Source organism: Ambystoma mexicanum, chromosome 5q (genome assembly GCF_040938575.1).
Source record: "Ambystoma mexicanum isolate Mex_15411 chromosome 5q, UKY_AmexF1_1, whole genome shotgun sequence".
NCBI lineage: Eukaryota > Metazoa > Chordata > Amphibia > Caudata > Ambystomatidae > Ambystoma > Ambystoma mexicanum.
In genome coordinates this window covers 345196313-345211837 of record NC_090933.1, presented here as the reverse complement: position 1 = coordinate 345211837, position 15525 = coordinate 345196313, and the positions used below count along the sequence as shown (strand labels likewise).

General features: G+C 48.5%; 1 protein-coding gene across 5 annotated transcripts in view; it reads left to right on the top strand.

Moving 5' to 3' along the window:
- The window catches only part of CEP192 (centrosomal protein 192), a 2773731-nt gene that overhangs the window by 2447641 nt on the left and 310565 nt on the right, over positions 1–15525 (top strand). For all 5 annotated transcript variants that reach the window (XM_069620824.1, XM_069620822.1, XM_069620821.1 and 2 more), the window contains one exon: positions 14296–14494. In XM_069620824.1, coding sequence (XP_069476925.1) covers positions 14296–14494 — 199 coding nt within the window. The remainder of the gene's footprint in view (positions 1–14295; positions 14495–15525) is intronic.

Genomic DNA, 15525 nt, shown 5'->3' with positions numbered 1-15525 from the left:
TCCAGCCATCACCTCTTTTGTTTTGCTTGATCATGTAGAGCTCATGGCACTAGCGTTGGCCTTCATGACGCAGACAGTTCAGATACCTCTCCAGGCGGCAAGTTTCAGCAGACAGCATGGTATGTGCATCCAAATGACAATCCCTGGCTAAATTCCAAAAGGTTGTTGAAAATGTGGTCATGCAATATGAGTTTAAGGATATTTTAGATTAAGGACCACAGTCATAAATGGCCCTTTCATTTAATGTGGGAATATCCAAACCAATTCTCTCCTTGTGGCAGCATTCCTACTCTACAGCGATGGTCGACAGGGAGCTCACAAAAAGACACTGGTGACCTGTTGCTGTCCACGCACCCAAGCCTGCCAGTTAATTAGAGGAGCTCGACATTGAATTTACCTACAGAGATTTGAAAAGGATAGACAAGGTGGTAGCTAACATGATTTTCCCATCCTGCAGCATGAAGCTGAAGGCAGTTAACGCACCATGCGCTCTGGCAAAATGTACCAATGTCCTGTGTGGGTCCAACAACCTTGCACTTCCCTTTTCTTCTCATTCATTTCAAGAGGCTGAGGGTTCTGTCGCTACACTCCTTTTTTGAGAAGGGCGCAGTTGCCTCAAGGTAAACAAGGACAGAAAAGATTCTCATTCCTGTACAGGGGTGCAGCAAAAAGCCAGGGGCATCACCAGCCTCAAAGCCCCTTTCAGGTCTCCCTTTATGCTTCTACAGTTGGAGGAACATTGGCTGGGCTTTCAACAGGTGGAAGGAGATTACCTCAGACACCTGAGTTCTCCAGCTGGTAGATCTAGGCTATTTGCTGCCATTTCTGAGGAGACTCCGGGACCGACCACCAGTCTCTTCCTTGGCTGCCTGAACCAGAACTCCAAGACAAACCGTCATCCCTATTGATATGATCAGTCATTTACAACGTGCCTGTACACAAGTGTTTCTAGGCGTGACAAGACAAGGAGACATAGGGAGGACAAATTAATTATCTTACTAGGCATTGTGTCATTCAGATCGTGCAGCGGGGGGGAGAAGTGCAAGGGGGAGGGGCGAAGTGAGGTCAGGGCAGCATTGCTCTGAGTAAGTGTAGCCAGGGAGGAAGGGAACTGTAGGGTTACAGATACAGCCCCTAAGTACGCTGACGCCCGGAGGCAGTGCAGATGCTTGCAGGTCATGGGGGAGCCTGGTGCCCATAGGGAACTGAGGGTAGCCAGGTGACCCGTCAGCGCAGCAGATAGATGGGTCAGCAAGGCATAGAAATAAAGCAGAATTGTAAAGGAAGGTCTTGAGCTGCTTCCGGAACCTGAGGAGGTTCTGCTAGAGTTTGAGAGGGGCAGGGAGGCCAGTCCAGAGGGAGGCCCTGCAGATGAGAGATATCTACCTCCTAGTCTCTGCCTGGAGAAGCTTATGACCATCGGAGAGTTAGAGGTAGCTGAGCGAAGGGCTCGAGAAGGAAGATGTTTAGGTAGAGAGAGTTGTCGTCCTCTGCTCCAGAAAATCTTGTGGACAATGCAGGGGGTCTTGAACTTGATCCTTGCAGCCACCGGGAGCCAGTGGAGAGTTTTCAGGGCTGGAGAGATACGATCCCTGGCTTGAGGCCAAGGACAAGTCTTGCAGTACTGTTCTGTAGTAGTTGCAGAGGTCGAAGAGTAGAGGCAGGCAGATTTAGAAAGAGACTGTTGCAGTAGACCAGCCTAGAGAGAACCAGGGCTCTGGCGAAGTTGAGCTTCTGCGGGAAAGTGAGAAAAGGAAGACTACCTCTGAGGCTGTGCAGCTGGTAGTGGGACTTCTCTGAGAGGTGTTTGATGTGAGGAGAGAAGGAGAGCGTGGAGTCGGAGATGACCCCAAGGTTTTTTGCCTCACAGGAAGGCGCAGGCAGAGGGCCCAAGGGTGGCCAGAGTGAAAAGGGAAAGCAGGAGCAGATGTCCCAATCGGGAGGATCTTGGTCTTGTTGGCATCAATGCCTCGTTGGAGATAGTCGGAGGCGCACCATTCCTGAATTGCCGATAGACAGTCAGGAATGAGCGAGAGAAGATGGGAGGCAGATACTCCAAAGGCAATACCGACTCTCTGTCCTCACCAAGAAGAGAGTCCACATTCAAGCTTGTGTTTCTGCGGCATCTAACAACTCGGCCAAACTCTTTAAAATCTGCAAGGAGCTGGCCAACCCTGCTGCAGTCTCTACCCCTCCTGTTGCCTCCCAGGCTCTTTGCAATGCCCTTGCCTCTCACTTTGTCTGAAAAACCCAGGACATCCCGTCCACCCTCTCCACCCCTCGCCCTCCTCTCCCCTCTCCGTCTGTGCTTGCTGACCCTCCTTCAGCCACACCCCCACCCTCCTTCTCGTACTTTCTTCTTTTCTCCCCTGATGAGGTCGCTAGACGAATCCGGTCTATGACAGCCTTGTCAAAACAGGTGCATCCCTATTACTCTAAAACCATCAAGGACCACATTGACACCCTCGCTCCGGTCCTCGCTGATTTTTGCAACCATTCCTTTGCCTCAGGATCCTTCCCCCTCCTCTCTGAAGCACTCCCTTGTGCATCCTCTTCTCAAGAAACCCACAGCTTATCCTTCTTGTCTGGCTAACTATCACCCGATTTCCATTACTCCCTTCCTGGATAAACGCCTGGAAAAGTTGGCCATCTCTCAGGTTAACCTTCATTCCAATTCTGTTGGGTGTCTCCAGTCTGTCTTCAGAGCCGCCAGAAGCACGAAAACTGCTCCCCTGAACATCCGTGAAGATCTGCTCTCCAACCTAGGCTCTAACATTCCCTCTGTCCTCATCCTTCTCGATCTCTCTTCTGCCTTTGACACAGTCAACCATACCATCCTGCTCAACCGTCTCCGTGATAACCTAACCTGGGTATCACTGATCAGGCTCTGGCCTTGCTGACCTCTTCCCCTCTGAACGACCCTCCCTAGTTCAACTTGGGTCCTGTTACGCTCACCTGGTATCCACAGGGACGCCACCAAGCCGGGTTACTCGCTGGTATTCTTCTCAGCTTTGCCCTGATGTGGTCTGCGGGGAAGGTTCTGCCTGAAAATACAGGAGGGACTGTGTTCAAGACTGACCGACTGGGGTAAGTATCCTCCCTCCACCCCCGTATGATTTCAGTCCCTCTGGCGCCCTCTCCTCACCTTGTGGTAGAATTAGGCGTGCTCTCCGTCCTGCCTTCTTTGCAGGGGCGCATTGTCTTTCATGGGCGAGTGCGGTCCAGTTACTTCACTGACGCCGGCCCATTTTATTTTGTTCAGGTAGGTCTTATTGCTGTTCTTTAGTTTTGTTGCTATCCTGCATGCCTCTCTTTGTTTAAAATGTCTTTTTTTCTCCCTTAGGTATGCGGCGAACTGGCTTGGTTGAGCCCCGCTGGTAAATGATGGCGCATTAAGAGCGCTATGATGCGGTAAGTAAGCGCTATGCGCAGCACTGCAAAGTCTTGCCTTTGCTAATCTGTGTTTTCCTTCTTTGTAGGTCGCAGTGTTCTTCAGCGCGAGTGGAATGTCCGGAGTGGTGCCAGCCGAGAGGCGACCAGACAGGAAGCCTTTTGAGCAGTTCGTAATTTGTAAATGTCTCTACTGCTTTCTTTAATGTTGCCTCCATCTTCCTCTTTCAGGTCGTTCTGTCCGGGAGGCGTGCAGATTCGAGGAAGCTGTTCTCAGTAGCTGCAAGTGGCTAAAGATGAAGACTGCAGGTAAGATGCTGCTGCTAATGATGTTCCTTATGTCTCCTTGCAGGTTCTGCTTCTCCGAGGTTCGAGGGAATAGCTGGACACGGTGAGCGTCACGTTGCAAGCTGCAAAGTTGTCTTTCTCGGGTGTGGTTTAAATAGCCCCAACAAAATAGTCCAGGTAAAGTAGTCCCTAGGCTACCACACCCAAAACACTAGACTGCATAGCTTGGTTCTTAGGAACCAAGCTATGTGGATGCCTCCATGTTGGCTGACAATACAATAAAGTAGTTCCCAAGCACATTGTTTTTCATGGTGTATGAGCCTGGCGCCATAGCCGCCAGTACTGGCCCCATGAGGGCTTTTGAAGAGGATGCCAGGATCTAGAGGCCCGAGTCCTGACTCCACCTGGCCAATGGGTTTGCCAGAGGGGGTTTTGGGTGAGGGTTGTGACAGGTCCCTCATATCATCTGTCTTCCACTCTACCTGTGGTGTTCCCCAGGGGTCTGAGCTCTCACCCTGGCTTTTCAACCAATACCTGGCAACTCTCACCCAATGCATTGCCATTTTCTGCTCAAATTTCCAGTGCTACGCTGACGACACAACTCATTTTCAGGCTGCCCTCGGCCACCTCCTCTCGCTCTCTCGTCTGATTGCCAAACTGCCATGCACGATTGGTGTGCTACCAATTATCATTTTCCGAATTCCAGCAAGACTGAGATCCTCCTCATCAGCACACCTTCACCATCCTTTCCCCTCACTCTCTGGCCGGCCTCCCTTGGCTCTCCTCCTACCCCCACCTGCGAGGTTAAGAACCTCAGGGCCATCTTTGACTCCACACTTTTCTTCTCCGCCCACATCTCTGATGTCTCTAAAAAGTCAAACTTCCTACTGCACCTCCTCAGAGGTACTCTGCCTTTCCTCTCCTTCCCCCAGAAGCTCATGGTCTCCCAAGCTCTGTTTTTTTCTAGGTAGGACGATTGTAACAGCCTCTTTCTAAATCTACCTGCCTCTACTCTCTGCCCTCTGCAACTAATCCAGAACAGGACTGCAAGACTTGTCCTTGGCCTCAAGCCCTGGGATCGTATCTCTCCAGCTCTGAAATCTCTCCATTGGCTCCCAGTGGATGCAAGGATTAGATTCAAAACACTCTGCATTGTCAAAAGGCTTTCTGGGGCCTGGGTCCAAAATACCTTCAGCTATCCCTCTGCAAATACCTCCCCTCTCGAGCTCTTCGCTCCTCTACCTCTAACTCCCTCAGGGTCAGTTGTTTTTCAAAGAAACAGGCTGGGGGTAGATCTGTCTTCGGCTGGGGCCTCCCTCTGGAACAACCTCCCAGCCATTCTAAAACTTGAGGAGAACCATCTCCGGTTCCAGAAGCACCTCAAGACCTTACTCTTTGCTTCTGCCTTTGCTCCCCCTCTCCCCTCCTGATCTGTTCTCTCTTGGCACTGTGCACCTGGCAACCCTCTGTCCTCCGGTCCCAGGTACCTGCTCACCCTGCCACCCTCACGCAGTGCCTCCGGGCCACCCCTTGCACTGGGGTCTGTATCTGTGCCCATACAGTCCCCCCCCCCCCTTTTTTTTCTTCCTGCACTTATCAGACCTACCTTGTCTGCTGCCTTAAACCCGGCACTTGCCAATTGCTGGCTTCACTACCCCACTGTTTGTTGTCTTCATTATTTATTTATTATTTTTTATCGGTTTCTCCTTTGCTCCGCACTTTCCACTTCTCCCCCCTTCCATGCACTTTTCCCCTCTCCCATGCATTTGCACATTTTCAATGTCACTGGGGTTAGTAAGATTGCTGTTTTGTTCTCGCCTGTTCCCCTCCCTTGCCGCGCTCTGAAACACTTGTGTATGAGCACAATAGAAATAAAATATCAATATCAATAAGAGGGCAGCCTGAAGGAGTGCCGATTGTCATCCACATAACACTGAAAGTTAGAGAAGGTAGAGATGAGGTGGGGCAAAGGGGCCACGTAGAGGTTTTGAAGCCAGGGTGTGATATTGGAGCCCTGGGGAACACCACATGTGGAGAGAGGTGGTGGAGTGAAAGGACCCCAGTTGGACCTGAGAGGGACGGTCCAAGAGGAAGGTGGTCAACCATGCGAGGGCCTGATCCCTAATGCCCAGGTTCTCATGGTGATGATTGATCAGGATGGCATTATTCACTGTGTTGAAAGCACATGAAAGATCAAGGAGGATGACAGAAGAGAGGCTAGAGTCCAGATTAGTGAGCAGGTCTTCACAGATGTTCAGGAGAGCATTATCCATGTCTCTGGCTGCTTGGAAGCCAGACAGATGGTCATGGAGACAACCAACGGATTCAGTGTGGAGAGTAAGCTAGGAGTTGGACAGCTTTTCTAAGAGTTTGCCCAAGAAAGGAGTGATGGAGATCGGGTGTTAGTTTGCCGGACAGGAAGGATCGCTAAAGGTTTTTTCAGCAGGGGGTTCACAAGGGAGTGCTTAAGGGGGAGAGGAACATTCCAGTGGCAAGAGTGATTGCAGAAATCGGCCAAGGCTGGAGCAACGGTGTCGATGTGGTCCATGATGATTCTGGAGGAGCAGGGGAGCAACTGCTTGGGTGACAATTCATAGATCAGACTTGTCTAGGAACATAATCAGGAGTGATCACGGAAAAAGAGGAGAAGGGGAGAGGCAGCCATAAGGGGGCCAGTAACGGGAGGAGGAGGAGGAAGAAGAGGAAATATCCAAGTTGTGCCCGGAAGAGTGTGCTGGGCCAAAGGGTAGAATAGAAATAGTGTGTCACAGAGATTGCGAAAGAGCCCTGGGGAGGGATTTGAAGCATCCAGATGGATGTTGAGGTCTCTGGGTAGGAGAAGGTGAGAGGTAGAGGCAAGGAGAGGAGAGGACATCTCATTCCGAGAGGAAGAAGGCGACCTGGCCAGGTGGCCTGTAAATGGTGGCCAGAGTTGGCGACGCCAGGAGAGATGGAGAGCCTGCAGACCAGGCATTCAAATTAACAGGCGGTCTGCATAGGGATGACAGATGCAGGGACCCACTCTGGAAAGATCAGGGGTACTCCCCCCTCCAGGATGGTTGGTTCTGGTTTCGGAGAGCACCTTGTAGCCTTCAGGGAGGAGAATGTCAAAACTTGTGACAGAACTGGCCGTGAACCATGTCTCTGTGAGAGCAAAGACATCCAGGTCGAGTTCTTCAAGGAGGTGACAGATGTCGCAGGAGTGTTTGAGAGCAGCGATGTGGAGCAGGTTGCCACTTTTGAAAGACTTCTGTGCAGGGGTACAGGCTTGAGGTATACCCTGCCGAGATGGTAGAAGGGCCCATGGGTGGGCAGAGGAGGACGGAGAAGAGGAAGAGGAGGGTGTCCGAAAGTGGCTGAATGAGTAGCAGGAAAAGGGAAGAGGTTGATAAGACATGTTAAGTGTTTTTTGAAAAGGAGATTGGGCTGAGGGCCCTGGACCAAGACGGTGCCTTTCAGACAGACATTAATTGCTAGAGGAAGCAGTGGAGGAAGGGCCAGTTCGGCAGAGAGTGACGGGCTTGTACTCCTGGGATTTCTTGATGCCCAAAAAAGAAAATCTCTGTCCCATCCTGGACTTTGGGAACTTGTAAAGGTTCCTGAGGAAGGACAAGTTTAGGATGGTGATGCTATGAGAGATTCTCAAGGCTCTTCAATCCTGGGACTGGTTGGAGCATTTGGACTTGCAGGATGCCTATTTTCCTGTGCCAATCCATCGGAAGTGCAGGCCCTTCCTGAGATCAAGGATACTTATCAGTTCCAAGTGCTCTCCTTTGGCTTGACATGCGCCACAAGGATCTTCACCAAGTTGATGGCAGTAGTGGACCCACACTTCAGAAGATCCTGGGTTTTTGTATTCCCGTACCTAGACTTCTAGCTCGTCCGAGGTCGATGCTCAGAGCAGGTTTCGAGACATCTTGCTTATACTTGCGTGCTACTGCACAGCTTTTGCTTCTGCCCTACATTTTCAGATGCCGCACATGACACCAGCACAGAGACTCCAGTTCATTGGAGCGGTCCTGGACACTCAGGTAGGGCAGACTTTCCCCCACCAAAGTGTCACTAGGATCAGTCAAATTGTGAGAGTTCCTGAACTCGAGCAACATACTAGCTTTAGTCATTCTCTGCCTCCTGTTTTTCTGCATTTTCTTGGTGCCAGAGGTCATGCTTCAGATGCTCTCCCTCCAGTTGCTCCTTCGAGTCTAAAGGTCCCAGTACCCTGGCAATAAAAACAGAGGTCCTCTGGATAGCGATTGTGGTGGCCAACAACTTCTTTTGGTGGGCCAGCAGGAAGAATTATGGCAGGGGAACTGTTCTGAACTTCTTGGCTGGAGGCTCAGGTGGTTATGGACATGTCCTTGAAGGGCTGTGTTGCTCATTGCAGGGATCTGTAGGCGAGAGTGGGCTTTGGTCCCAGATGGAGTGTTGATGGCACAGCAATATGCTGGAGCTGTTTTGTACCGTCCCTCTGGGTAATGTGAAGATTCAGGAGTGAAACTCGGACACAAGTGAGCCATGATTTTGGCTAAAGGTTTGGGGAAGATGCCTCTGACCATGGTCTAAATGGAATTTTCCTACATTAACCAAAACTAAGTCCTGTCTGTGTAAGAATGTTCAAAACAAACCTGTCCCATGTCCAAAGTTCTTTTCTTACCCCCACATACTCCTACGTCCCGTCCCCTTTTTTCCATACTGTATGGGCGTCCCTCGCTAGGGACAGGAGACAGTACCTCTTTCACCAGAAATAATCTTCTTACCTGTTAAATTTAGAGGCGCGTGGGGGTGCGGCCCTGGTAGCATACACTCACCTGACTCCACCTACCGGCGTCACTCCCCATTCCCCTTCTCTGCGTCGACTGGAACGGACCGCTTTCACTAGCGCTATTGGGTTTGGCTTTGGCCTTGTAATATCACGCGCTCTTCCCCGGATACATTCTTCTGTTTTTTGGTCTTAATCCGGTACTATGTCCTCTGGCGCCATGTTCCTCCCCGGTGCATGTCGACGTCAGCGGGCTTCAGCAGGTGTCCAGCCTGCAAAGAGCTCTTCCCTACGTCCGACCCCCATGCTCTTTACCTCCGCTGCCTTGGCCCCAAACACGGATGGGAAAGTTGTACTGCATGTGACGCGCTATCATCATGCGCTCTGAATAACAGGTTAGCTCGGTGGAGTGAACTCTTCGAGAAGTCTCCTCTAGAGGCCATGGTTCTCGGAACTACTCAGCCTGTTGGCCCTAGTGCACCTTCCGTTGGGTCCAGCACACACACACACACAGCAGGGAGGCAGTGTCATCCACCCCGCCCCACATAAGTTAGCCCTTACACTGTGGTTCCTGAACAGGTCACACTGAGGCATCTGTCACAAGCTCACCTAGACATTATTCAAGGGTCTAGGAGCGATGGAACCAGTGAAAAAGGAAGTGGACAAAGTTTTGTCACTGGGCAGAATTAAATGAGGTCTATCCGTTGACCTGCACGTTGGACGTAATAAACACTTGGCGGGCCTGACTAGGCTTTATCCGCCTATCAAGAAACCACACTTGGGCTGGGACCTCAATGTGGTCTTTGGAGCCCTGGCGCATAAACCTTGCGGACCGATGGCGTCTGCGGACATCAGGCTAGTGACCATTAAGACGGCCCTCCTGGTGGGCCTTACCTCAGCACGCCAGATAAGTGAAATCTAGGCGCTGGTGGCTTCGGAGCCATATACTACTTTTCATAAGGACAAGGTGGTGCTTAGAACTCACCCAGCATTCTTACCTAAGGTTGTCCCTGCTTTTCACCTAAATGAGGAGATAGTGCTACCAACGTTCTTCGCAGACCCCAAGGATGCCGCTCAGAGGGTATTTCCCTTTCTAGACGTGAGGCGTGCGCTGAGAGGATACCTGGACAGGACCAAGAGCTTCCGCAAGTCAGACGCCCTCGTTGTCACCTTTGGTGGGTCAAAGCCTGGCTGTCAATCCTCCAAAGCTTCCATAGCAAGGTGGATCAAGCCATCAAAGAAGCGTACAAGGGACAGCACAAACCACCCAGCAAATATGTATGCCCACGCTATCAGTGCTAAAGCCACAGTGGTTGCTTTCCAGAGGCACGTCCCGTGGCAGGTTATCAGCAAGGCGGCTACATGGGCTACGCCCTCGGCTTTCTGCAAGCACTACCGCTTGGATGCCAGCTCCAGGTCGGACGCAGCATTTGGTCAGGCAATGTTCAGGAACTTGTTTTCTTAAGAGAGCACTTCTCCACTCTGGGGCTACATTCAGTTGTACTGGCCCATACAGTATGAAGGAAAGGGGGTGGGACGTAGGAGTAATTAGAAGTTACTCAACGTAGTGACTAACGTACTCCTAGTCCATTGTCCCCTTTTCTCCATACGTCCCACCATCCTCCCCCCTAATAAAACTGATGTCATTAGGCAATGTTAACATTGTCGATGTGACAAAGGGGACTGAGTAGTGGCGCCGGTGGGCGGTGTCAAGGGAGAGCATGCTCCCAGGGCCGTGCCCCCACACGCATGTAAATTTAAAGGCGAAGATGATTTTCTGGTGAAAAAAATTCCGTCTCCCGCCCATACAGTATGGAGGAAAGGGGGACTATGGACTAGGAGTATGTTGGTCACTACGATGAGTAATTTAAAATTTGTAATGCAATGACTCTCCTTTAACGCTAGAACAATTACTTTTGTCTGTAATCCCCAGCGCGGCTGTGCAATGGTAAAAACTGACAGCTGAGGTCATGGGGCACCGAGTGCACTAGTTGTGCCTGTATCAACGTCCCATCCTGTCAAGAAGATGATGCTACAGCGATCAACGCCAGTGTGCACAATGAACACTGCTGGGAAAAAGTTTGAGACTTGCAAAGCAGGAGATTAAATATCTAAGATGAGGAATCTATGGGAGGTACATCCAGTAGAAAGAACATTACCATGGTTAAGTCATTTGTTGTTCTTAAGGATTTGAGCAGTCTGCCCAGAGTTTCCTCATCGTCTGTCCCCCCAAAATGAATACTCCTAGGACCATTTGTAATTTTTGTGACAGTTTTGCAGCCTCTCTACAGTAGACCTCCGTTTAAAAAAGGTGGAACTGAGAAACCGCCACATGTGGCTCTGGGTGTATATTTTTACGCATAGACGATATCACTTAAGGATACAAAATGTATGCAGTTAGTCAACAATCTAATACATTCACCTTTTAGTTGAAATAGGTGGTCAAAATGAGTTGGCCACGACACCTCCATGGCTGTTGAAAGGTTTTTGGACAAGACCATGCCTGGAAGGGATTTCAATCATGAGAAATCTGTGAGAGACATTAAAGTATTCATCCAAAAGAGCATTACCAAAGGATGCTAACCTCTTACATTTTTGTAGAAAGTGTAGCACAGGCTCTTTTTTTGTAGTTTATTATTTTTTTTAATTAAATCTGAAAAAGCTCATAAACCTAAACTGGTTAGCATGAGCCTGTCTTCGCAGTTGATTTTTAATCCAACGTTCCTTAGGTCGGTGTGGTGTGGGACTCCTAGATTCTCTTCATGAAATTGGTATAGGTTGCAGTGTCTTGTTTTGATGGATCATCTGATTCAAAGATATCATTTGCTGCATGCTTCAAAAAGACAGCACAGCCCCAGTGACATAATGCTAAGCTCTTGGTTGCTGGGATTGAGTTTAAAAGGTAAATTCTACAGAACAGATTCTCCTCCATTCCTTCATTGATTGACAAATAGTTTTCGTCTATATACATTGTGAGGTTCTAGGTCTAGCTGGATGCAGAGATGGCAGACTTTTATTAATAACAAATATGGTGGTTTTGGATGGCATCCTAATTAGCTCTTTAGCAAAGACGAGTTCCCTGCCTCAGCAAAACTAGCTATTGAAACTGTCGGTGTCAGAATGTCCAAAGTAAAGTTCGCCGTCCTGTGTCCAACTCCGGACACTCTAAACCAACAAAAGGTGAAGAGGGAAATGTCTCTATTGCCTGTGCCCAGATTCATCTTCGCAGTTCACAAAACAAGTTCTAAACGGGTACAGCAAAGCAAACAAATGTTTCACTAGACTCTAGGGTCTGATAGCCTTTCCCCCAAGTTTGTCCAGCTTTCTCCAGGTTTATCTTCTGTGGGCAGACCCTTCCCCTAAGTAGTGCGACCAGGGAAAATAGCTTAGTTCTCCTTTCCCAATCTCTGTCGTGATCCGCCGTACCCCTCGTCTTGGTCCACTCCCCTGCTAAGTAGGGGATACAACTTTTGCATTCTCAGTTCTGTCTGTTTTCACGTGCACCCACAGCCTTGGTTTACTCTCCTGCCAAGGTCTCTGTGTGTCAGTCATATTCTTCTTTATTAAAACTCAGGGAGCAATTCCCGGACATGGGTCCCAGACCCTCCTGCACTTGTTCATTCACACTGTTCTTTGTCTAACTTTCCTTTGTCCCGCAGTCTTGGTTTACTTTCCTGCCAAGGTCAGAGTCACTGATCAGAGCAAAATTTGTATTTCTCCTTATGATTAGTGGTGCACTACACCAGGGACCCAGACCCGCTTCACTTGTTCGTTCTTACTGCTGTTCTTTAATTCCTCTTCATAACACACCCTTGGTTTACTACCCTGCCAAGGTCTGTGAAAAACCACTTGTTTAGCAACCGTGTGCATCCCTTCTTAATTCTGTTTGTCTTCCCAAGGTGGGTCCCAGACCCCCTTCACTTAATATTTGCTCCCTAGGTAGTATCCCTTCTGTATATTGCTTTTCACTTCACTTGCTCTTTGGGTCTCCCCAACAGGGTCTTGGCCGTCACCCTCTGGTTGTTTGTGGGTCTCTCAGGAGCTGCGGTTGCTTCTGTGGTTCACTGGGGCTTTCCCCGGTTCTCTGCGTGTCTCTTCTGAGGTTTGGTGGCTCCCTGGGCACACCAGAGCCTTCTCCGGTCCTCTGCTTGTCTGCTCTGTAATTCGGCGGCTCCCCAGAGCTTCATCTGCACGTCTTTCAGCTGCCAATGCTGTTCCACGAACGAAGACGCCATCCTTCTCTTCCCTCTCCTACTTTTAATGAGAGCTGACAAATGACATTGCTTGAAAGACTACAGCATGTGAATTAGTACTGGTCAGTTATCCTCATTACCCGTTGCCTCTTGCTTGTCAGTACGGGGGGGATACCACGTTCTCTCCTGATGGTCATCCCTAATCCCTCATCCTCCCACTGAGTACCACCCTCAGGTCGGCTATCGGGTAACGCCCTAACCTCTTTGGCCATCTGGGAAGAGGCTCTTCCTAGGAAAGAAGGGACAACATCCGGAGATTTGTCACAACATGTTGAAATCCCCTACTACAACTATGAAATCTTCTGGATGTTTTTTGATATTTGCTTCTTGAAACTCAAGAAGCTTGTTTAGCTACCTGATATTGTCAGATACACGTTTGTTTACACACACCTAGATTTTAAACATGAATAAAGGGGCTGCTTATTAACGTATTTTAACTGCTAATACATGAATGTCATTTATGCTCCTACAGCTTTGTGAAGGTGAACTGACCCCACATTAGCAGCCAAGCTCAAGGGGTGCCCCTCATTTCGTCTGATGACTGTTTTTATGAATCATGAATAACCCTATTTGTACATTGGAGTAGAGGCCTGTGTTTCCTGCAAGCAGATAATGTTCTGCTGTCTGTGTGGATTCTCTGGTCTAATGTTGAGATGTGCTGTATTACAACATGATATGGAGATTATGTTTAAGATTGCAACGGCCACAGATGCTACAGTACTTGGCAAGAACAATTGAGCCATAACCCTCAACATGTTTGATATCTTGCCTTGCTAACATCATTAATCCCTAAATCAAAAATATTGATTTTTGATGATCGCAGTTTCACCTTAAACTATAGAACATTCTTCCTTATGGCCTAAAATAGACACATTGCCACTTCATGTCGGGAAGAAACAATAGAAATCCTAGCAATTACATTCACTCTCTCCTGTAGCAGGTCCCTCATTTTACTGATCAGTTAACTACATAGACCTCTTACAGTATTGCTACCATTGAAGGGTGCTCAACCAATCTTTTGGCTGGGGGCATGCACAGAATCTGCCAGTGACAGCCTGCATTCTTCCAGTCACCCGCATCCCTTCCTCTGCACCCAGGCTGCCCCTGGCCCACTATGACTTGCCACATTCCCCACCCCTCTGCCTTACCTGCTTGCCTGGGGCTTCCATTTCCGGCCAAACTGCTCCTTTGCCATCCATGGTGCCGCGTCCATAGAAACTTGCTATGCTGCTGCCTATCTTTTTTTTTTGGTTCGGTTTGGCAGGAGATTGTGAACGTGCAGTGCACCTAGAACCCAACTCCCATCCAAATATTTTTTCACTCCTATCACTCTGGAGGGTTGCATATAGCTATTTCCCCCTTTTTCAGGGAAATGCAGGACCGGTAACAGGCCTGAGCCCAACTGCATTTTGTTCACAGCATATAGTATGTTCTAAATCCCTATCTTTAGTATTCTACTAAGGTGAGTAAGTTCTATTTCTCAGCAGATTGTTGTGGTTGATGTTAATCTTGATATGTACAAGTAAGGTTAGATTGAAAATGTAAATGTGACTCTAAAGACTCAGACTAAATATGTCTTTTCTTTCCTCTTGGGACTTGAACAAGTTTGTAAAAGTGAGAATACGAGAATCTGCTGATTCTACTGCAACAGATTCAGCAACGGACCAGTTGTCCTCCCTTTCTTCACAAATTAAAACCCCAGTAGTTCATACTGCAAAACCTTTTTCCAAGACTCCAATGGAGCACATTGAAGCAAAGGAGAAAACTATCATCTTTCCCAAGACTGCATCGGGTAACAGCTCAGGTATTGCAACTTTACATGGATATTTTCTTAATATATGTGATGTTTTCATTGATCAGTTCCAAAAAACAATGTCCTTTTGTTCATCTTCTTAAAACCATTGTTGTATCGTTGGTGCTTCTTTTGCTTTCCATTTAAGTAAAATGCATTTCTTGGCAATTTTACATCCTATTTTGAATAATCTATGGATTATTTTAGCTTTCCCTATATCGCCGAGGAGATATTTCAGAGGGATGAGTGTCGGGGGGTATATCTGACATTACATGTAGTGTCCTCGCTATCTGTGACAAGAAGTCATTGATAGGGGGGCAGCCCCAGAAGATATGAATTGGATGCTTCTCCGTGACCACATTTCGGGCACTTTTGAACATTGTCTGGGTTAAAGCATGAAATCGTCTTAGGTGCATAATGGAGTCTGTTCACTTTAAAGTGTATTCGGCGCAATCTGGCATTCAGTGAGAACTCTCTAGTGAGGTTACATATTTTCTGCCACTTAACATTGTCAATTACATTACCCGTGTCCCGTTCTCATTTATCTTTCACCGTGCTGTTGAGCAGTTCCAGCCTGTACTTTGGCATATATTCTAGCTAGTAGTCTCTTTCTGCTGTCACCTTGTGCCACCATTTCTATACACTCATTAGTTTCGGGCTCGAGTGTGAATGTTGATCACTTCTTTTTAGCTGCCGCCCTCATTCGGTAATATTGGAGTTGGGCGTGCCCGGTTATTTCCCATTTTCATCCTAAATTTGGCAGTCGTTACAAATCTGCCACCAGTGTATAGGTCGCCGAGTTTCATTACTTTGTCGGGATCCCATGTTTCCTGGATGTCTTTTTCTAGTGTGGGACAGAGTTCAGGGCAGTTCCGTAAGGGAAGATTACTACAGTATGGGTGCGTGGCCCTAGTCCTCACATTTATTCACCTCCATGCATCTATTGTAGTTCGTAAGGGATCAACTGAACATGAGCCTGCATGGTGGGCACTCAGTCGTCCTAATATCAAGTAGGGAAGCACTATGTCTCTAGTGCCTTGTTG